Below are 23,071 nucleotides of genomic sequence, written 5' to 3' on the forward strand. Positions count from 1 at the left end.
ATAAAATGTCCAATTCTCCAGCAATAAACGCCATTTTCGCCATCCATCACATTGGTGTCTGTGGGTTATGGACCGAGTGGCCAGGGCCTCCCCTGTGCCCCTCCTCCTCCACCGTGCTGTTCCTTGAACCAGGGTGTTTGCCTTGCTTGAAAGGCAACAGGTTCTCACCCTGTGTCTAACACTTCTGTGCTTTACTATCTACTTGAGTAATTAATATGTTTGTTTAACAGCAGTTTATAATGCAGTTACTTCTCATATCTTTAATGCTGTACAGATAATTTGACTGTTTCTGTACAGATAAGTGTATAATTGGTTTTTTAAACTAAAACACAAGGTAGTCTAAAGCTCTGTGACAAAAAAGTTGTTATAGAACTAGAATATTAGCAAGAAAACTTCCCAGCTTTTATGGAAGACATCATTAGGTAACAGGGCACATCTTTGGCCTGGTAAGGAAAAGTCTCAGCAGCAGAATGATCACAGAACTTGAGTTATGTACTAGAGACAGAGCTGCATTTGAGTCAGTTGAAATGGAAGTCAATGTGTTGAGGAATTCAAGCCAATGTATAGCATGGTAATTTCTCCCCCAAGATTAAATTTGAATTTTTGGCTTATGTGAGTGCAGAAAAAAAATTAAATCAAATCTTACTTTGTTAAGATTGTATAGTTTGCAGAAAAGTCAAAGTTTTTAGCTGTAACCTACATCTGCTTCTTTCACTCTGGATAAATCCTTTTCAATCATTGGTGAAAAATTTTCTCTGGTTTTCTGTGGTTAATGTTCTCATACATACTTGCATGCCTACATACAGTTTTAGTTTTAGCATTGCAAAGTGTTTAGTCCATGTCTGAAGTTTGAGGTTGACTGTGAAAATTGACAGATTAAGATGAATTTTTGTATTTTCTGGATTAGTGATTTTGACTGTGTCCAAGCAGAACTTTTCCATCCAGTAACTTGAGGTATTAGAGCTAAATAAATTCCTCTGGAATAAAGTTGGCACTTCCCTTTGCCCACTCCTCTACTCCCCCAACAAACCAAGCAACCGAAGCAGGCAGGATGCCAAATACAACTAAATTTCGTGATTGTAGTGAAATGTCTTTACTTTTCAACCTCTTATTGTGATGCAAAAAATTATTTAATACCTTAGTATACAATCAAATATTGTTGGGTAGCAAAAAGAGAATGAAAAACTTACTTTTACCTCTTCATTTTTTTAACCGGGAAAAAATTAGAAAACAGTGGGATTTTTTTTTGTTTTTTTTTTTTTTTTCATGGAAGAACTCAGGTTGAGGACATTTGGTGTGAGTTCTCAGACTTGTGTGCCATAGTCAGGGTGCAAGAGGAGGCTTTCTCTTTACAGTTTGGGGCAGATTGCTTTTTGTTCTTAGCCTCAGCATAAGAGTTCCTGAGAGTCATACCCAGAGCCAGGTGTGTTTCACTTGTTTGTGGAGGGAAATCAAAACAGCTGCCTCAATTCCTGCTGCTCCCACCTTTCCCAGGTTGTTAATGAGCTGGGGCTTTGCTACCAGCAAGTGTTGGGTGATTTGTAGTAAAGCACTTTTGATGTGTGAGAGACAGAAGGAATTAAGATGTGAGGTCTAAGAGAACAACGAGCAGAAGTGTTGAGAGCACAGGATGTGATTTGTATTTGGCACATCCCGTACAGAGTGTGAAGATTGAGAATGGAGATTGGTTTTGTGTCAGGTCAGAGACTGCAGCTGCTGTGAGGTGAGGACTGGGAGATGGGGAAAGGCTCAGGAGGTGCAGTTCTGGTGGCTTCTCATTCACTCCATGAAAGAGGAGGAAAAATCAAGGGAGACAAGGGGAAAATTAATGTGACAAAGGTGATTGCCCAGGAAAGTGATATTTTTGATGACTTTCTGCATGGATAGAGAAGCAGCTGAGTTATATTTGTTAAAGCCACAGGACAAAATCTTAGAGTAGCTGTGTTTCATGACTGGCAGTCCAGGCAGAGTGGACTCTGGAAGGCTCTGCCTCTGTATAAGGAAATGTAGCAAGATTTGTGGCCATGGTCTGAATGTGGTGGCCCACAGGGAATTCACAGCTGGAGGGTTTGGCATGAACCACAGGATCATGAATTTGCCCACAGTTGCTCAGGAAAAAAAGGAGAAAAGATTCCCTCTCTGTTCTCTCCTAGGTGGAACATAGAGCAAAGGAGTGAATTTCTGTCCCTGTTACAGTTTTTTTACTGTTGTTTGACTGACAGCTATTTATCTACAAGGATATACCTAGAAACAGTCAGAGATTTGGTGAATGGAAAGTGAAGCAGCAGAGAAATTGAGGAAGTTTTCTGGAAATAAATGTGTCTGTGGATAAGATATTTCAAAAATAAGGTGCAGAAAGACACTGCTTTAAAATATTCAAAGTGAATGAGGTGAATTTTAAAAGCACAACCCGAGGAAGAATCAGGAGAGTTCCATCAGAATATGTGGATCACAGGTTTTCAGAGACAGTCTTGTAGCTGTCATCAGCTCAGGCACCTCATGCTGAGGCTCCTTGGGTTTGACAATTTGAACATAAAATTTGTGATGTATCCTTGGATGCAATTTTCAGTGCCCACAGTCTGCCTGCACAGTTTTCCTAATACAGGGAATTAGGAATTCCTAAACAATATTGAAATCTCTCCTAGTTGATTCTTCTTTGTGTTTTTTACCTGCAAATTTGGGTGCTCTAATAGAAGAATTTGTGACTAGTTAGCAGAAGGTGTTGGGAGTTTGTCAATGAGGAACTTTTTAGTAGGTACAGAGGAAAAACTGCTGTGTTTGTAATGAACTTTCAGCCCTGTAGGCTTGAGGTGTCAGTCACCTGAGTAAACAGATTATTTGTGTTTAGGGGTTTTCTTAAGAAAGTTAAAAATCAAGACAGGGAATGCAAATGTTTGTGTGCAGGTGGAAGAGTATTGGTTAAAATTCATGAAATTAAACTGCAGTTTAATAAGGAGAATTTGTATCCTGCAGTGTGAGTTGAGGTGATTTTGAGAGTTAGGGCCCTGTCTGAGACAAGTATCAGAGCTGTCATGGAAGTCACTTAAAAAATGTACACACAGCAACCTCTGCAGAGGACCCTCAAGTGTCAGAATAATGCTTTTGCAACTGTAGGCTGCTTTTTGATAAAAACAGCCTTGGAACATACAGATGGATTTTTTTTTCCCCTACTGAGGTGTTTCTCCTCTAAATCTTCATGCAAATACATAGTTCTGAGACATAACCTCCTGTGCCTTATTATAGCTTTTTTATAATCACCTTCTCTTTGAAGGTTGCTAAGCAGTTGTCAGTGTGATGCCTGTTTTGAACCAGGAAAGCTGTGGCCCACCCTCCAGTTACTTTCTTAAAAGTAATTACCAACAGTGCAGTTCCAGCAGCTCACACATCCCTCCTTTGGTGAAGGCTCTGGCTCCTGAGTGTGAAATTATCACATCATCCTGCACTTCCACTTAATTTCCCAGACATAATCATATATCAGCCTGTGAACAATAGGTGCCTGTGCTTGCTCCAGCACTGATTTCCAAAGTGTTCCAGTTTTTAGAGTGATTATAAACACATCAGATAGGGCAGGGAGGAACCACTGCTGCCCTTTGTTGTGAGAACATTCTCTTATTTCCTGGTGATGGCTGATTTAAGCAGGCAACCACAACCTCCTTCCAATCAAACCTTTGGCAAGATTGGAAGGAGGCTTCTCCCATTTTTGAGAACTTGCTTTTATACTTCTATGCTATGTTCCATTGTCTGTCAGGCTGAAGAGCACACAACACAAAAACACACAAAATGTGCTGGTCCTGAGTGCTGTGTTTGGTCCTACTGATCCCGTGCCCACAGGTTTGCAGTGAGCAAATAGGAAACTTGTTCAGGGGCAGAATTCCCTATTTTGTACTAAAGAGGGAAAATGCTGCAGTTGTCTTCCTCATGATCTTCCTAATGCTTCCTATTAGAATTTTTCTGCCTTCCTGGACTAATAGATCCCAGCTAAGCAAACAGCATGACACACTTCAAATAGGAAGATCTACTTTCAATAAGCTCTTCTTCTGACTCTGCCACATAAATGTTCCCTAGACTTAAAATTTATCTTTGCTGGAGGAAAGCAGCATAATGAAATATTTATTTTGTAATGAAGACACATGGGCTTTAGCTTGGTGTATTTATAAAGTCACATTTATGTTGTCTCTTGTTTCAGGTTCTACACTTTGCTGGTGCTGTCCACTGCACTTTTTGGGAGGCCTCCTTTCAAGAATGTCATTGTGAATGGCCTTGTCCTTGCCAGGTTGGTGTCAATCAGCTCCTTCCTGAGCAGGTTTTTAGTCAAAGAATGTTTCAGATAAGACCTGCAAATTGTAAATGGAATGTGGAATGGACTTCAGAGCTGTTAAGACTTGCCAGGGAGATATCAGTGCTGCAGAAGATAAGAGGCATCTGAGAGTGAGAGGCTCACACATCCCAACATCTGCTGCACTGGGTTCTTTCCAGCAGGATTAGTCCTGCCTTGAGAGGGAAAGTGAATAACAAGAACTGGAAAGAAATGATACCTGTTATGCAGAGTAAAGGGGATGATAAATGTAGTTTTAGATGGCATTTAAAGTTTATTATATTTGTTTCCCTTTATTTTCAAATGAAGCTTTGCCAGTGAGCTGGAGGGATTGATTCAAAAGAAGTGTATCTTCTTTCCTCAGCTTGGGTAGGAAGGACAGACTTCCTGCTTAGATTTGTAACGTGGGAGCCTCTTGAGTTGGGCTTTGGTTTTTTTTCAGTTGTTTTTTTTAAGTTCAACAGTCCTACAGAAACAATGTGCTAATATATAGATATATAGATAATTACGTTCATGCCACCAGGAGTGTACTAGGACAGAAAAATTGAGCTGGATATGAAGGGCCTTTTTTTCTTTATCCATGTATTACAAGAGTTCTGGGAATTGATGCCTACATTCTGATATTTTCTAGTGATGGCCAAAAAATGAGCAAAAGGAAGAAGAATTATCCTGATCCGATGCACATCGTGAACAGTTATGGAGCTGATGCACTCAGGTAGGATTTCTTTGATGGATGTTCAGTGGGATGTGTTGGCTCCCTGCTCATGGCAGATTCATACCAAGAGGCTGCTTGGGGGGGTTTGAAGAAACAGGAAGCAGGAAGAAAGTTAATTTTAGAAGCTTCTAGAGCACAGTGACAGAAGTAACTACAAGAGTGGATGACTCCAAAGAGCTGGCAATGGATGCAGTGCATATCTCCCTCCCTAAAGCCCAAGGGATCTGCTCCTTCCAGCACTGATAGTCTGAGTTGAGCCCGTGAAAATGTGAATAAAATATTTGATAACACCACTATACAAGGTCACTGTTAAATCACTGGCTTAGAGAAGGGTCTGTGCTTAATGAACAAAACATTTGTTTCCTGTTTGCACTAGATGTTTTCTAGAGAAAGTGCTTTGTTTTTGTGGATGTAAATACATAATTTGCACCTAATAGTAGGGGCACTAGAGAAATAGAAGTGGAGCAGCCTAATGCGTGTAGATAAATTGTCCTGGTCAAAGAGATTAAATACAGTTCATGTGGTTCATTAAAATTACAGGAACATATAAAGTAATTACACAGTCACTTGGTACTCTGGCTTGGTGCACTGATACATGCATCAAGTGGTACACTGAGGTAAAGGTACATAAAAGACATTTTAATAACTGCAGGAATGCAGTCCTTGGGCATTTCTCTAGAGCCCTGTAATTCTTGTGTATATAAGAAACCCTTCAACTCACACACTGTGTTACAGCTACACACAGAATTGATGGGCTGAATGGAAGCTGAATGTTTATTTGGGGAAGACAGTTGTTACTTCTGGATAATTTAAAAGAATCAATGTGAAGTTCTAGTTGTTTCAAGCTTTAGCATTTAAAAGACTTAGTACATGTTTACAATGAAGAGCTGGGTGGAGTTCTTTAGTTTAATCAAGGTTGCTCTTTACAAATAAACAAGGTGTGTTAGCAGGGTAGAGTTGGTAGCTGCAATAATAAGAGTGAAAAGAGTTGGAGTTACTCATACTGGAGATTTTTAAATCACAGGTGATGTTTCTGTTGGAAAAAAAAAGAAAACCTGCCTTTTTTATAAATAAACCAAAAAAACTTCAAACATCAGAAGTTGCAGTTCCATTATTCATGGGTTTTGGTGTTGTTTTTTTTTTAATTTATAAGAAGCTAATTCATTTTTCTGCCAGTGTACTCATTCTTTAATGTCACATTTATTTATACCTACACCCACACAGAGAGTAAAAAGCATTGCAGCCTGGGCTCATTTCTGGAAGGAGCTCTGCAATTCAGTTTTCTGCCTATTCTGAGGTGCTTGATGTTCTCTGTTTATAGCAAAAGCTACAACTGAGGTTTTTTCCTTGGCACCGTTTCCCTGCAGAGTTTCTTAAGCTTTTGCAGTACACAAATATATATGTATATTCTAACTGCAGCTTTGAAGTATTCTCAGCAGCAGCTTGATAAACAGATCAGCGGAAAATATAGATATAAGTTGGTGAACTGAATATGGAATTGAGTAGAAAGGGCAACCAGCAGAAATAACAGCACAGTAAATTCAACAACCCAACTTGAGGCTTCATGAAATTTGAATCCTGAGTGAAATCTGTAAGAAGGGCCAAAACAGTTGCATTTTGGTATTGCTGAGACCTGGGCTGGACACCTGTCCAAGCTGAGCTATGTCAGAAAGCATTTGCTGGTCATGGTATTTCCATGGTATTTCCATATTTACTTTCCTCTGTCCTGGGGTGAGGATTGCTGTTAGAAGTGAGGAGTTACATCCTCCTCTCAACCTGGTCTTAAAATGCAGAGGAAATAATGCAACAAACTGCTGGTTTAGAGGGGTGAAGAGGAGATTACTTACTCTTTTCTCAGGCAAACTCAGTAACACTGACTTGATCTGAGGAAGATTTTATTTTCTGCCTGGTGGGTAACTTAATGGGTGTAACTAAACTGCTGGAACTCCTGTTTTCTTGTGTGCCTTATTTCTCTTTCCATAGATTGAATGTGTCTTTGAATTGGGGTAATTGAGGAAATCACTCTTCTTTTAACATTTAGATATTGTAAGGTAGGGTGAGGCTGCTTTAATAAAACAAACTCCCCCAGAAAACAATACTACAGCACCACCAAACTGGCACATAAATAATTGTGATAGAGGGAAGGTGTGAATTAAGGATAGGCTTAAATTCTAGTTTCATTTATGGACTTACTCATTGCCATTAATTGTTTGGTACTTCTGTAAATTTATAATTTGAGTTCAGGTACACATTCACTTGGGTGATCTTTGAGGTCCATTCCCACCCAAGCTATTATATGAATCTGTGCTTAAAAATGGTTTGGGTTTGTTGTTTTTTTTTTTTTTAATCCAGTACTGAAAAAGCCCTTTTCTGTGCTGCACTACTGTCTGTTTATTCTGGCAGCTCCATTTTTATCTATTAGTTTTAATGCAAGAAGCCCTCTCTCCTGAAGAATTTATGGTCTGGTATTCTTGAATGTGCTGTGTCAAACCCCATTAAGATTTTAAAACCTCCTAAAGGAAGTGCCTGTAAAGTTGTATTAGTTTAGAGTCATGATTTTAAAAGTTTAAAAATGTGAGAAAATGGGTTAATAAATTTGAATTGAAAAATGCCACAGTCTTTAAAATGAAGAAATGTTTGGTTTTCATATTTGGAAAATTAACTGTGGTTAATAAATAAATAAAAAAAATATATTTATAAATAAAGTTTTTGCTTGTTTTTTTGTTACCTGAGTAAGGCCTGGTTTCTCTTTGAGTTAATTTGATTAACTCAAAGATTCCAGTTTATTTCTAAAGACAGGATGCTTATTTGGGGAAGAAGGGGGCATAAAGCATAAAGATTTTTTTTATTTTTTTTTTAAACTCAGAGACAGCAAAGAAGCTGAGGGTCATTTCTGTCCCTTGTATAAGTAGTTGGTGTCACCTGGATCCTCTGCTCCCTCAGGGCTGCCTCTGGAGCTGAGGCACATTTATATTGTAGGAGGTACATCCTTTGTTCCCTTCTGGGGCTGTCTTTCTTGAAAATGTTGATTTCTGCTCTTTCTCTTGGAATTGCCTGTTTTGTTTTGCTCCTTAGTTCTGTCAAAGCTTTTCATAATTGAGGAGATGAAAAAGAGTGAGTAGAAAAATACTGGGCAGTGGTTAAGGAATTAAAAATACTACCAAAACAATAGATACCATCCTAAAGATGAGCCATGCAGCCTCTGCTTGTTTTATACTCTGATGGCATCTGAGCATGTGTTAGCACTTCAATTAACTTCTAGAGTAAAAAGGAAAATTTCAATTCAAATTCTGGATGCAGCATCTTAGAAAAACTGCTGTAGCAGTTACTAGTAAATGGTTTTAGGTTCAGTTTGTTACATGCCTACAATACAATCATCTTTGGAGGTTTTCATGGGAAGCCCTATCAGTATTTGCAGTTTTAAGCTCTGAAGTATTGTCCTCTTATTTTGCAGGTTGTACCTGATCAATTCTCCCGTGGTAAGAGCAGAAAACCTGAGGTTTAAGGAGGAGGGAGTGAGGGATATCCTGAAGGATGTGTTCCTGCCCTGGTACAATGCTTATCGCTTCCTGGTGCAGAACGTTCAGATCCTGCAGCACAAGGTACAGACCTGGGGGGCTGAGGGCAAGGGATTTTCTGCTTCCTCAGGGTTAAAGGGAATCAGCATTGTAGGGAAATTCAGATTGGAAGGGAGGTCTGGAGTCTGGAGGTCATCTGATCTTTGCCTCCTTGGTCTCAATTAGATCAGGTTGTATATTATACTTGCTCTTAATTTGTTATTTACTGTTTGTACCATGCTTTATATTTGTAATCACCTGCATCTTTCTCTTCTCAACCGAGGTTATTAAATAGAAAGGAGGAGAGGTAGGTGGGGGACTGCCAAGACTTGACAGCTCTCATTTCTCAGATTGGAGTGCTGTTGAGTCCCTTTTATATCACATCCCTGGGAAGCTGCTGCATTCAGACTTGTGAAATTGGAGATCCAGACTTGGTGTTTGTAGGGTCAGGAAGCACTGAGCAGTTACCTGCTGCTCCTCACCCCCTGGGAACTCCAGTTAAAGCCACATGTGCTGGAGTGGATCCTTCTGAGATATCCTTGCTAAACCTGGGTGGGTTTTCCTGGCAGTGTTTCCAGAGCAGCTGGAGGCAGCAGTTCCCACTGATCCTGCCTCAGTGATGCTGTTTTTCTTTGCTGTTCCTCTGCGTGGTGTGACCAGCTCCTGTCCAGGAGGATCTGTCCTGCAGGGTCTGTCACTTGGGCTGCAAGTTCCTCTGCACTGAGATCAGTGCTCAGCACCACACACACATTGAACATGAGCAGAACTGCAAATCAGTCAGGAAAGTTATTTTCAGTAGTGGCTGCTGTGACAGTTTCTTGAGCTAACTCATTTACAGGAACTTTAATTATGAATCTGCATTAAAATGCTTAACTTGGGAATACTCAGTCCTGAATACATTAGCCATGGCAAGGAGATTGTCTTCTGTAACATGACAGTAATTTTTTTTAAAGTTATATTTAAATGCAGCTTAGAAAAAAATTTTCAGAAATGGAATGGAAAGAAAGGCAAGTCACAAAAGCAATAATGCTTTAGACTTGTAGATTACATTTGAAGTCTACTAAAAATGCTTAATGAGTGACAGGAGTTTCTACACTTTCAGTGTGAAAGCAAGATTAAAATTTCTTTCTTATAGTAATTTTTCATTAAAATTGAAGATATGATGTGTATATTGTATAGTTTCTATTGAAACCAATTTTAATTTTTCAGCTGAAATTAATGACAGCAAGTTTAGTGCAGACTTTTATGGGAGCTAAATGAAAATCCCAAGCCTTGTACTACATGTGCAGTTGCAGTGCAGTGGTCACCATGGAGCTGTCATTTGAATCAATAAAGGCAGCTGAATTCAGAAATCAGTAAAGTAAACAGCTGACTTAAACAATTGGGCTTATCTATGTTAGCAATGTCTTTGTGGAAGAAAGTTTGCTAACTCCAGATTCTAATATTTAACAAGTCTTTTTTTTTAGGATCCCTGGACAGCATTCATCAGACAAACTTAGATGTTACCCCCAAAATACACTTGTTTATTCTGTGTGGCCTTTGAATTGTCTAAAGCGAACTTTATAGCTTTTTGCCATGATCCCCTTTAATCTTGCAATATCAGTTCAATTGGGGATGGAAGACCCCACTGGAAAAAACAGGTGCTTAAGGAGATAGGTTTGGTCATTCAGTAGATGGATTTTTTTCTTTCTTAATTAGCAAAATCCTTCCTGTGCACCATATTAGGCAAAAGAATGGGCTACTGGAGGAGATAATGCTTAAATTAGATTTCATGCACAGGTTTAAGCAACTCCTTCATTGTGTTCTGCTTCCTGCAAGAGAGAAAGTAAAATCTCAGTGTCCTGGATCAGGTATAATAATGATTTAATGCTTATTGTAATTCTCCCTTTAATTGTAGTTGGTTAATGACTGCTGACCTGACACTGGGACTGCTCTTCTTCTGCATTTCTTTCCTATGAATCTTCTCCTTTGTGCTGTGAAAGTGTATCTGTAGTTCCTGGGTTGAACAATCCAAACAGATTATTTTTCATCTGGACTCTGAGGGAAGAGAAAGTCTAAAGGCTTTTAAAACCAGCTGTTAAATATTGTTTGTAAAAAAAACCAAACAGACAAAACCAACCCCAAAAGCTGTTTCCAACCTGTTGTAAGAATGTGGGAAAGAGTCAAGGCAGGCACAGACATGGCCTTGCTTGGGAGGCCCTGCAGAACCAGCAAAGTGATGCCATTTCTCAGATGGCTGCAAACATCATCAGTGCTCTGGAAAGCAGCAGAAATGCACTGTGTGCCTGTTGGGTGCTAAAAATTCCACCTGTTTTTTCAGGTTGCTACATTCATCTGTGTTTTAATGTGTTGAAATTGTCACATGTTCTTAAAAAAGTAACGGTCTTGTTTCTAGGCCTGCTCCCCAAATAGAATCCATCTGCATAGTAAATTCCTTAGAAATGCCTCAGATCCTCCTGGGTGAAGGAGCTGTGTAAATTCCAGGATCCTACCCTGTGTCTGGAGACTGGGGCTCACCCTGCACACAGGGAAAGGATTGGTACTGCTTTTTATCTGCTTTAACAGGCCCAAATCACCAGCCTCCTTTGCAGTCAAAGGTTGTGGTGAGGCAGCAGTGGGAGACAGGTTTTCCACAGCTCCCTCTCTTACATACCTGCATCTGGAATTTAATGTTTGCTGGTAGGAAACCAGTGTAACTCAGGGCAGATGCCAAAATAGTGGTGGCTGACAGGTAATTGGATATAGAGGTTTGATTATATACCCTGATGACTTGGAAATGTGCTTTGTGTTTTGATGATAGGATGAGGGAAGAGAATTCCTGTACAATGAGAACACAGTTAAGGAGAGCAATAACATCATGGATAAATGGATTCTTTCTTTCACCCAGTCCCTCATCCAGTTCTTCAAAGCTGAAATGGCAGGTATGAATTTTTGCTCTGGGGGTGTTTCGTGTTTGATTGCAGAACTTGCCTTTCCATACAGAGATTCCCAGATTCCATGAGAGACTTTGATAAAAGGAAGGAAATCTTTAACCAGCTACCATAATCCATGGAATGCTTCTTTCATGGGTGTTAAGTCAGATTTTGCTATGCTTGTTCATGAGATTTCAAAAAGTGATGAGGCTTTTTTTGTCACAGCTAATCCTGTGAGCTCAGTGATGGAGCTTGTTGCTGTAACAACGTCTGCTGCAGTGCTTGGAGCAATTAATAATATTATAATAGTCACTGAAAGACAGCAGTGAGAAGGAAGCCAAATAGAATTTGGAGAAGCTGGGAAAAAAGGGATAAAATGGGCAGTGCTCAAGTCAGCTGAATAAAATAATTTTGGGAGGTACATGAACACTGGCAATAAATTTTTCCCTGGTATAGTTCCATGGAGAGGGTTTCTTTGGAATCATGCTGTGGGAGTGTGTGCAGCAGAATGGATGGTATTAGGATAGCTGTAAGAAGATATTATCCAAGTTTTTTTTTCCCTGCATGTTGTCTTTTTCATGATCCCATACCTCTTGATGTGCCCACATTACACTGGGGCACTTAATTGCAAAGAGGAGATGCTGCAGGGACCCTCTGAAGTAGCTGACAAACTTGCAGATAAAGTCACTGTGGGATTTGAAAAAGCTTTGGTACATTTGAGGGCACTGGAAGCCCAGGTATTGGGAAGAAGGTGGCTTTGGCCATTGTCACTCCTGTTCATGAATAAACAAATAACCCCCCTCAATGCCTGTGATCTTAAGTTGCCCTCAGAAGAATTTCTAGAAGCTATGGGCTTGGGAAGGAAGGTGTTAAGAGGGAAAACAGATAATAAGGAAATAGCTAAATGCCAGATGTCATGAGGACACAGGCCAATCCTGCACTTCCTCATCTCTTGCTTTCCCCCCTCTGACTGATAGGATGGTCACTCTGAGCAAGACCAGTACTGTGAGTTTATCTTGCTGTGATGGGTAAACTGGGTCATTTGCTGTGAGCAGAATTAACGTGAGCTCATCTAAGAACATTTCATTAAAGGAAGAAAGAATCCTCAAGCTACCCAACCTAGCACTATGACAAAAGCTGGCTCTCATTGATGAAAATGTGGCTTCTTCCTGCAAGTTGTTGTCCTTGAAATTTGATGGTGGTTGTGTTGAGTTTCATGTATTCCAAGCAGAGCCTATGCAAGTTTATGTGCTGCATGTAAGGAGGAAAATACTCTGAGGGACAGCAGAAAATTAATTTGTGAGTTTGTGAACCTGGGATCTTGAATCAGTGCATGGTTTAAGCCAGAAAAATTTGTAGGAAGGTGAATATGGGGGTAGAAACTTGAATTATCTGCTCTGATTTCTGAGACACACACAAAAGATGTGTGTCTGTGACCATCTTTGTAAAGTAAGGAGATCCTTCCAAACAGAATAGAGTTCCTTTTGGAAGATGACAATGTAAAGACTTCCAAGGCAGTAGTGTTGGTATGAAATGCTGCTGTCTTGTGTTTGATGAAGATAACATCGTGTGCTCATCAAATGAGTGGCAATCTCATTTGGAAGGGATTAAAACCCAGAATTTTTCAATTTATTTTTCTGCATAAACTCTGGACTCAGTCAGGCAGATCTTAATGAGATGCAGTGAATTTGTGTACTGTGACACGATACTCTAATCTCTTTTACAAACCTATTTTGGAATTTATTTTTTTTTTAAAGATTTTCTACTTCATATTACTTCAAGTAGGAAAAATGTCAGGAAGAGACAAGGGAAAATTATAATGACTGATACTGTCACATGCTCAATAATGGAGATAAATAAAAACATAAATTCCTGCAGCTGGAGGTCATGGGGTATAAGAACACACAGGTTTGAAACTGGCAGTGCAGGAGACCCCACTGACCAGGGAAATGCTGCAGCTGGGCTCTGCTTCTTTCATTTCATTTACTGTCCTTGAGTGGAGCTGAATTTTACACCCATCTCCTGCCTCTGGAAAAATGTTTCCATTAAGTCCAACTTATGTTAATTCTGCCCCAGTTTCTCCTGGCACTTGGAGAGGTGGCAGTGTCAGCCCAGGTGGGGTCAATGTGGGATTGACCTCACCTGAATGGGCTGAGGGGCAAGGTTGGGCTGAACCTGTGCCCCCTCCAACTCTGGGCTGTTTGAGAGAGCCTGGAAAAACTCCAGAGAGGGGGAAGAGCTCTCTGCTGCTCCTGGATGGGGAGAGCTTTGAGTTCCAGGAGTGTGTGCAGCTGGAGGAGGCCCAGCCCCATTCCCAGTGTTCATGGAAAATGGCACAAGTTACATTCTGTTGAAACCTGATATGTTTCGGGGGTGTTAAAATTCTGTATTAAAAATCAAAAAGCCTTATTAGGCTTTTATTAAATGCCCAATACAAGCACTTATTTTAGTACTTATTTATGACTGAAATGAAAGAAGTGTGTAGAGCCTCCATGTACATCCATGGCTTTTTCCTGAGTCACAAAAAAAAGCAGAATTCACAATTTGGTTACAGCTATTGAGAACAGAAATGCTATTTTTCCAGGCTAATACTGTATTTCTTGTTAAAGATGCACTGTCCCTGAAGGGTGGGATTTTTTATTATTTTAAAATTTGTTTATAATGGGTCTCCTAACTGAATAAATGCATAGCTAGAAGAAACATTAGGATTTTTTTTAGGATTACAAATTCCCAATAAATAATGTCTTCCCCAGCATGATGTGAATCTTCTGGGCATTTCCTTTTTAGGTTTAAATCCCAGTTCTCTGCCTTTAAAAACACTTCTGCTTTACAAAACACAGTGAAAAGTGTAGTGGAGCTTTTAAAGCCAAGATCCATTTTACCCAGTAGCTGCTTGATTAATGAAGCTGCTTCAGAATGGAGCTCAGGAAGCTCTTGGCTTTTAGACAAGTTAAATACAAGTTCTTCCTTAGCAAATTGAGTCCTATGTAAGGTCCATCCCCCTTATCCCCCCAAACTTCTCAGGAAGAGCTGAAATTTGTTTCCTTGTTGTGTAGTGATGTTGGTGATGACCTTGGGGCTGGCAGCTTTCCCTGATTTCAGTTACACAGAACTTGAAAATACAGCTCTGCTTATCTCTTACCTCATCAGCCTTGCTGCTGCTTCACATTTTAGCTTACCCTGGTACTTAGAAAAATAGTGAAAAACTAATTATGGGGAGACTTGGTTGAAGTAGGTGTCTTATTTTAAATCTGTTGAGTGAAAGGAGGAAGCTTTGGCAGTAATTAAGAAAATTTTATTTTCTGGTTCTGCAATAATTTCTGTTCAACTTCCAGTGCCATGGCTATGTTTGCAGCATGGGTGAATGGAGGATTTGCCCAATCCCCTGCCATTAATAGTCTCTTATCCACTATCCTCTTTACCAGTCAGATAAAAGCATAAGGCTCCCATAATGTCTGTTTGTGTGGGATTAGGAAAGCAATTTGGGAGGGGGGAATGTGTTTGTCTTGAGCATGAGAGGGATGCTGTGCATATTCAAAATACAGTTGTAAAATGATGAATATTTAATTACTTTTTGGAGCTTTCTGCTGTGTTTAATACCAGGACTGTAAATGATGATGTGATTTCTAAGTGAGGAGCTTGCAGAGGGCAGATTTTACCTGCGGGAACCATTTTTCCTTGCAGCTTACAGGCTGTACACGGTGGTGCCTCGGCTGGTGAAGTTTGTGGATATTCTGACCAACTGGTACGTCAGAATGAACCGCAGGAGACTCAAGGTAGGGATCAGCTGCTGCAGTCCTGCACTGACAACAAAGTCCTGGCAGTCCCTGGGAATGGGATTCATGGCAGCTCCACACAAGATCTTGGCTTTAAATGCTGTCACTGTGCCTGAAAGTGGCACAAAATTTAACTGTTTTCTCTCCTTTGTGGAAAAACCCAACCAAAATGCCCAATAATTCCATTGCACTTGCTCAGTGGAATTGACCAAAGTTAACACAGTTTGGAAAACACATGTATTGTATTAACATAGCCTATTTGAAGTGCATTTGAAAACTTTTGAAGTCTATTGAAGTGCATTTCCTGATCCTCAAATCGCTGCTTTTCTTGGTGAATTCTTCATTTAGGGCGAGAATGGCACTGAGGACTGCATTATGGCCTTGGAAACTTTGTTTAGTGTCTTGTTCTCCATGTGCAGACTCATGGTAAGGGAATTACACCCCACTCCCAGTAACACTTTAAGGCAGTTAATGTAAAAGCATATTTGTGTAGCACAGTTAATTTTCCATCTTTCCCTTTTATTTGCTTATCTGCCCCATGGTAGTAAAAAAAGAAGGCCTTTATCACCTGATTGATAAGGACACAATATAATTTCTTCCCTGATGCCCAAAAAATAACATTTAAATATCAGGCAGAAGGTAAATAAGTGGTATGAATTCCAGTGTTTATTTCAGTCTGCATTTTGAATAACATCCCACTTGCAGACACTTTGTAAGCATTGTTTTTGCTGAACTGTCCTTATGTAATTCATGGTATTACTGATTCATAATGTACAAGCAATAAAGGAAAGCTGGTGATTGAATGCAATATTACAGGCACCATATACTCCATTTATCACTGAACTGATGTACCAGAATCTGAAAACACTCATTGATCCAGCCTCAGTCCAGGAGAAGAACATTGAGAGCATCCACTACCTCATGCTCCCCCAAGTCAGGTAAGAGGCAGCTCTCTATGGCAAAATTGGGGTTTGGTTTTTTGTTGGAGGATTTTTGTTCATTTTTGGGGCTTGGGGGTTTGGTTGTTTGTTTGTTTTTGGTGTTTTTTTTTTTATTTCACAGAACAGTGCTCCCTCACTTGTGTTTAAAACTGTGTAACAAGAAACCAAACTGCTTTCGTAATGTAAATACTTCTTTGTCTCTGAAAAACTTTAGGATGCTAGTGAACATGTTCTTTTCTAAGAGCACAGATTGTTTATATTTTGATTAAGATCTGATGAATTTTAGTCTCTTTGCTGTAGGAGAACATTTCCCTTGCAGTACACTTCACACTTCACCCTCAGTTTTAGCTGGGAATTTTCCCTCCATATTCAGGCAGTAGATTTGTGTTAGCTTAAAGGACTGGAGATAGGAAGGAAAGCCAGTTAGGAGGAATGCGTGTTCCCAACTCATAATATTTTCTTGTGGTGGGCAGGAATATCCTTTTTTACTCCTCAAACTGTGTGTTGGCTCAAAGCTGTAGTTTCTAACTGTGAAAGACCCTAAAGGATCAGAGAGATCACTGGTATTGCAGTGGATTAAGTTCCTGCATTTAGTTCCTGCAGCACTGTCTGCTCTGGGTATCTGAAAATGAGAAAAAATTTCCCTTGAGTGTTGCAGCTCAGTGTGAAAACCCTCAAGGACAGGGGACCTGACCTTGATACTTTACAGTTTAAAAATTTAAACCTTCTCTAATGGTGTATCTTTTTATGGCTGCTGCACGCTTTGAGGAGGATGTATGGTCTTTGTGATCACTTTAATAGTGAGAGTTATTGCAACAGGGAGCTGGAGATTGACATAATGATGGTGCTGATTTTCTGTTCCCTGGGCAAGTGCTGTGAAGAATATGTAATCAATGCCACCCTCATCAGGGAGCTGCCAGGAGTAGGTCTGGGCTCCTGCAGAAGGGAGTCAGGGAAGGATGGGGAGCTGTTTGCAGGGACTCAGTTCAGGCATGGGCTTAGCACAAGCACTTAAAAGTGGCTTAGTCACTCTTCACTGCAGTTGCTGCTGACTTGCTGCTGCATCATGCAAATGTGGGATGTGTTTGAGGCTTGCATCACTATTCCCTGTATTGCATTTTGTTTGGGTTTTTGTCTGTTGCTAGTTGGTGGCATTTATTTGATCCTGTGTATATCAGTTGTTCCCTTGTCCCATAGAAAAAGCCTTTTCTAATCCAGAGTGTTGTTGATGTTGGAGTTTCACCTGGAGTTGCAAAGCACATCACTGCATTTACTTTGAAAGTTTTCTGATACAGCATAAAGACAATACTGTCAATTGATAGGAAGAGAGATTTTTCAATTACAGAAAATACCACTTTGCCAATATGGTGAGTGCAGATAAAGCTGGAGGACTTGGCCACTTTCACAGCTGAGCTTGACACAACACCTGTGTTAAAACCCCACCGAGGTCATGCTTGGTTGCTCAGTGTCTGAACAGATGGGTGACATTAAATCTTGTGGATTTGCATTCAGTCTTTGAAAAATATTCTTATATTTTGGCTCTGCAGTGTTGTTCAGTGATATTGAAATACTGTCACATAATCCTGAATGAAGCTTTCTGGAAGCTAAATATTCCATCTTGTAATTTCCACATTTCCAAGTTGTTGGAGGATCATCCTCAGGGACTGGTTTTTGGAAGAACAAAAGCTTCAAAAGATGTGGAACCAACTCAAAGTCTTAATGCTTTAGTCTTAATGGGCATATTTCAGTTTTAAATTTTTTAAATTTTGTTTCACCAGCTTTGTTTTTCTGGCCTTACTGCAGTTGTGGTTTTCAGCCCAGTACTTCTGCTCCTTAGGTTACAGCAAGTACCTGTGTTCATTTAATTTATTCATATCTGTCTTTTTAACCAATACCTCTGCTCTTGCTTTGATACCTGAGTGTTTCTAAAGGAGCTGCCCAATTAGTGCATCTACTTAACAAATCAGGAAAAACATATTTTCAGAACATTTCACTGCCTGTACACCTGAAACAAGATGGAAATGTCAACTGCCAAAGAAAAAAGAGCCAAAAATTCAACCCAAATCCTCTCCCCACCCCCAAAAAATGCCAAAAGGCAAAAAAATCCCCAATCCTGCCTTGCCTCAAAATGGAGGGGTGTTACAATTATTGAGCCTGGAAAGATGCTAAAAATCTAAAACATCAAGCTCAAATATCCACAGTTTCTGGAAAAGATGATAAATCGAGATCCAGTAAATTGTTGTTACAGGGAATTCATTGTTGCTCTAAGTACTCTATTTATAATATCTTTCTGCATCTTCTTATGATATTATTAATGTAAATTGTACTTTTTATTGGCTATTACTAGAATAGGTTATATGACTCAATCCTGTGCACCTTGTGAGAGGTGCTAACAAAAGATGTAAAAATAGCTCTGCTATTTGTTTTCAGCAGGTTATTTCCTCCTCATCTTCTCCACAAAGAGAGAGGAAAAGCTTGTTTGTTCATTTTTCAAATTGCCCCAACCAGGGCATAATTGAGTATGTGGCAGGAAGTGTCAGGGAAGGGGGTAAAATGTTTTCAATCTGCTCAAAGAGAGGTGATGAAAATGAAGCAATTATGTTTCCTTTCTAATCTAGGGAGGATCTCATCGACAAAAAAATTGAAAGTGCCGTTTCTTGTTTGCAGTCTGTGATTGAGCTGGGACGAGTGATCAGAGACAGAAAAACCATCCCAGTCAAGGTTAGAACTCCTCACATCTCCTGTCATACCTTGGGAATGTGCAACAGCTTTGTAACTTTGGGGTGAACCTGGGGAAACTGAGTAGTTAAGTTTCTGTTTTGTTTTTTTTCTTTCCTCAGTATCCTCTGAAAGAAGTAGTAGTTATCCACCAGGATCCAGAGGCACTGGAAAACATCAGGTCTTTAGAGAAGTACGTACTCGAGGTAAGAACATCATGTTTTATGGGGATTGTGTCTGGTGGTTACCTGAAAAACCTTTTCTCTTGACCATATTAACAGGTAGAACGAATTTCCAGGAGAGCTGTAATGAAAGGGGATATCAGTGGGTGGTGTGCCAAAGTCAGTTTAGTGTTGAGAAATACTTAATCCTACAAACTGACCACACTGGACTGAGAGGCTGTTAGAATCTGACCCGTTTGCATTCTCTAAAGCCATGAAATCCATCTTCAAGGATCAGTGGCACAGAATTCTTGTTCTGTTCCCACTAAGCACTGGCAGTACAGGATCTGAGGAGGTTTTTCCTTGTGCAGAAATGGTGTGGCCCTTATCCTGTGCCTGTTCTTGGCAGAATAAAGATTGTTTCTTCAGTGAGGTATCTGTAACAGCAGATCTGCTCATGTGCTTAAAATATGCCATTGTGTTGTGGTTGAAGTTGCCATTGTCAAGGTCACCTGCTTTACCTTGACAAACAGAACAAAAATGTGCATCTTCCCAAGGAGGATCAGCTCACCTCACCTGTCTTGGTGAGGGCAGCCATGTCAATTAGGGAATTCGGGAGATGAAGCACAGGAGGACCTCTGAAACTTGTGTTATATGTAATTCCAGCAATGTGAGCTTTCCCCAAACCTAAATACACATCTGTGGAAAGTCTCTAAAAATTCTACTGGGTGAATGAGCACTGGCTCAGGAGGGCACAGCTCAGTGCACAGGACCTCTGCATCAGTGCTGTGTGCTGCTTGCTTTTGGTTACTGTGGGAATTAAATGCTTAAGAATTGTTCACTAGAGGAATTTTAATTTAAAAGATAGTAATTGATTTACAAGTGGGACTGTAAAGCTTTTCTGTCATGTTAACTTATTGATTATTGCTCTTAGACTTGGCACTTATGATCCCTTGCCTCAGAATTGCTGTTATTATTAATTATAATAATTTCAATATCTGAGTCTCCTCAACAGCAGAATTCTGTGAAATTTAGGCTAATGTCTGTCCCATTTTTTGGATCTGAAAAATGGATTTGTAGATTCTAGAGAATCCAGCTTTAAGGGAGATAAGTTTAGCTTCCTCAAATTACTTCCAAAAGAGTGGTTGCTAAAATTTGTTGTCAGCTTCTACAGCTAATGAAAGGTAACAAAAAAAGCTAACAATTTTTAAATTATTATGTAATTGGATTGTACCTGAGTAAGTTTTGATTTGTATTTCCTTTGCCTACTGCAGACAAAAGTCTCTCTTCTGGAGAGATGAGTTAAAACAAACTCAGATGCCTTTGTGGAAGCACAAACACAAAGCACTGTCTATTGTCCTGGTTTTATTATGTGTCTTAAAATTCAACAAGCTGCTGCTGGAGCTTAGTGTGAGTTTTATTGTACTGCATGGCAATCAATCCTGTTGTTTACTGGATGGTGCAGAGCTAAAGAGGTCAGTGATTACAGGCAGGCTGGGCAGCATTGCTTGGACTGCATTTGCAGCTTTGTTCATCAACCTCCTGCCTATTCAGAGCTTTAGAACCTTCAGTGATTGCCAGGAGTAAATTTGCAGATGCCAGAGGTAATGGGTAAGGAGAATTACACCATTTAATTTCGTGTAGTTGCTGACAAAAGAATTGGAAAAATATACTTGTCAATTCTTCAGAAATTTCATTCATCGCTTTTGCAGTAGGAGCTGTAGTCTTTGATCTGCAGTGCTGCTCTCTCATCTTCAGAATACAGCAAGTCATTTAAATAAATGGATTTTAATATTAGAACTTGCCTGATTATAGAGTTGTCATGCAAAAATAGCCAAGCTCACAAAATGAAATAAACCCAGGAGGCTTTTAGCAACTGGACACAGTTGCATTTTATTCATTTCTATTTGAGGCCTTTTACAAGCCTGGGTCAGGACTTCTTTTCCCAGCTGCTTCCAGGGAGAGGTTTTCTCTGAGTAAATTTCACTCTGTGCACAGTCAGAATCTTGTTTCCATCCACCCTTTGTATTCCCTCCATCCCCCAGCCCTGTGTAGGGCTGCTGTAAAACACAGAAATTCAGCTTCTACATCAAACCCAGGGACCCAGCCTGTGATGGGGCTGAATTATCTGCAGAGGAGCTGTGGCTGGGGGCCCAGCACTTTTTCATTTCTTACACTATTACATAATGAGTACTTTCCTTTTCAGGCTGCCTGCTTAGAGAACCCAGCCCAGCTGAAGCATAGCATTTCTGACATTTCTGTCTGTGTTCTGAGGACTGGGCATAGCTGGGGTACATGGCACCAGCTAAAGGCTCTCGTATGTTCAGGCATTCCATGTACAGCTAGCTCTTCCAGCTGGTCATGGGAAGGGCTGGCTGCCTCAGTATGTCCACATGAGATTTGAAAGATGTGTTAAGGAGCTAATTTTGAGTAATTAGGAAGATAAAATTAAGAATTATTTTAAGTCAAAGCACAGAGACTGATGTAAACAGACCTAAGATACAGATTTGCCTGTTTTTCTAAGACTCATTCTGGGTTTTTAAATGGATAATATGTTCAAAAAGAATTATTTCCTAATCTAATTAGTACAGAAAACTTGTCCTGATGGAGTTGGCTTCTCTGTGATTTATCTAATCAGGCCCAAAGTCATCTTTCAATTTGTGCTATTTTTTGGATTATTATTTCTTTTCCCCCACGAGGTTGTCATTTACAACTCGTGGGCTCATTTCCAGCAGCACCCCATTGAAACTGAATTTCTGAAGTGCGCAATTTTCATTAGATTTCCTAAAAGATGTATTAAATAAAATTAGATTCAGTTGTGTTTTTGGCTCCTCATGTCAGTAGGACTTCCTAGGGAATTAGGCTGCAGCTCAGAGGTTGTATTTAAGCATTATTTCTCAATCCAAATGTTTGGCTACTTGCTAGTCCTGTCATGCTGATGCTGCCATTTACTTCTGCTTCCTGAATGCCTTGGAGCAGCTCGTTTGCCAAGTGCACCTGGTGATGCTGTAGGATGGTGATGGGAGCTCTGACCACCATCCAGTGGGCATTAAATGCCAAATGTTTCAAATACTGGGCAGCCTGGCAGGCAGAACCTGCTGGATTGCAGTGAAATGTACATGCAGGTCTGTGCCTCATGTTTTCCAACCCCAGTCATATCCCCCTTCAGCTTTCTTCTCTCCAAAGAGTTCCAGTCTTGCTCTTTCCTCATATGAAAGCAACGTTGTCCTCTCAATCAGTTGTGTAAAACTGCACAGCACCGCTGTGTTCCCTTCAGATATGGGGACAAAAACTGCATGTGCAGGTCAGAAAAATGGGCACACACATCCCTGCCGTGTCTGGGGCCTCTCCTGGAGTCCATGCAGGTTTTATAAAGCTCTTTTGGCTGCAGGGCACAGCCAGAAGCTTTTCTGGGCAGGCTGGTTTTGTGTGCAGTCAGGGGCTGGAATGAACAGGCTGGAATGAGACAAAATGAGGCCGTTTGGTACAACCTCAACCATGAAATGGTTGGTTATGGTTTCCTGGCTCAATGTGTTCTGAAAGGACTGTTCCAGCAGGGTTTTCCCTCATGAGCTCTGCCTGGCCATTGACTCCACCACTACACACAGAGGGAATGGGTTTAGTTCTTCAGGCAGTTGTGAGGGGGAGGTAAAAAGGGCTGTTGAGTAGGGGGATGATTTGAGGGGAGAGCAAAGAGCTGCCCCCTGGAGACTGAGGGTGAGGATGGGCTGTGCTGCTGAAGGCGGGTTCGGTCGGGTTTGTTTGCTCTCCCAGTGCTGGCCAATGACCTGGTCCAGAGATAACTCTGTACAAACCTCACACCTGGGCCCTCACACCTTCCCTGGTGCTGTTGTTGAGCTGATGTCGTGTGTGTGTCCCTGCAGGAGCTCATGTCGTGTGTGTGTCCCTGCAGGAGCTCATGTCGTGTGTGTGTCCCTGCAGGAGCTGATGTCGTGTGTGTGTCCCTGCAGGAGCT

General features: G+C 40.5%; 1 protein-coding gene across 3 annotated transcripts in view; it reads left to right on the plus strand.

Moving 5' to 3' along the window:
• IARS1 (isoleucyl-tRNA synthetase 1) overlaps positions 1–23,071 on the plus strand; it is a 92,130-nt gene that overhangs the window by 51,587 nt on the left and 17,472 nt on the right. For all 3 annotated transcript variants that reach the window (XM_015641045.3, XM_015641047.3, XM_015641046.3), the window contains exons 18-26: positions 4,187–4,273; positions 4,947–5,030; positions 8,485–8,632; positions 11,388–11,508; positions 15,184–15,275; positions 15,624–15,701; positions 16,092–16,213; positions 18,835–18,937; positions 19,057–19,140. In XM_015641045.3, coding sequence (XP_015496531.1) covers positions 4,187–4,273; positions 4,947–5,030; positions 8,485–8,632; positions 11,388–11,508; positions 15,184–15,275; positions 15,624–15,701; positions 16,092–16,213; positions 18,835–18,937; positions 19,057–19,140 — 919 coding nt within the window. The remainder of the gene's footprint in view (positions 1–4,186; positions 4,274–4,946; positions 5,031–8,484; positions 8,633–11,387; positions 11,509–15,183; positions 15,276–15,623; positions 15,702–16,091; positions 16,214–18,834; positions 18,938–19,056; positions 19,141–23,071) is intronic.

The sequence above is a fragment of the Parus major genome, chromosome 12 (genome assembly GCF_001522545.3).
Source record: "Parus major isolate Abel chromosome 12, Parus_major1.1, whole genome shotgun sequence".
NCBI classification, from domain to species: Eukaryota; Metazoa; Chordata; class Aves; order Passeriformes; family Paridae; genus Parus; species Parus major.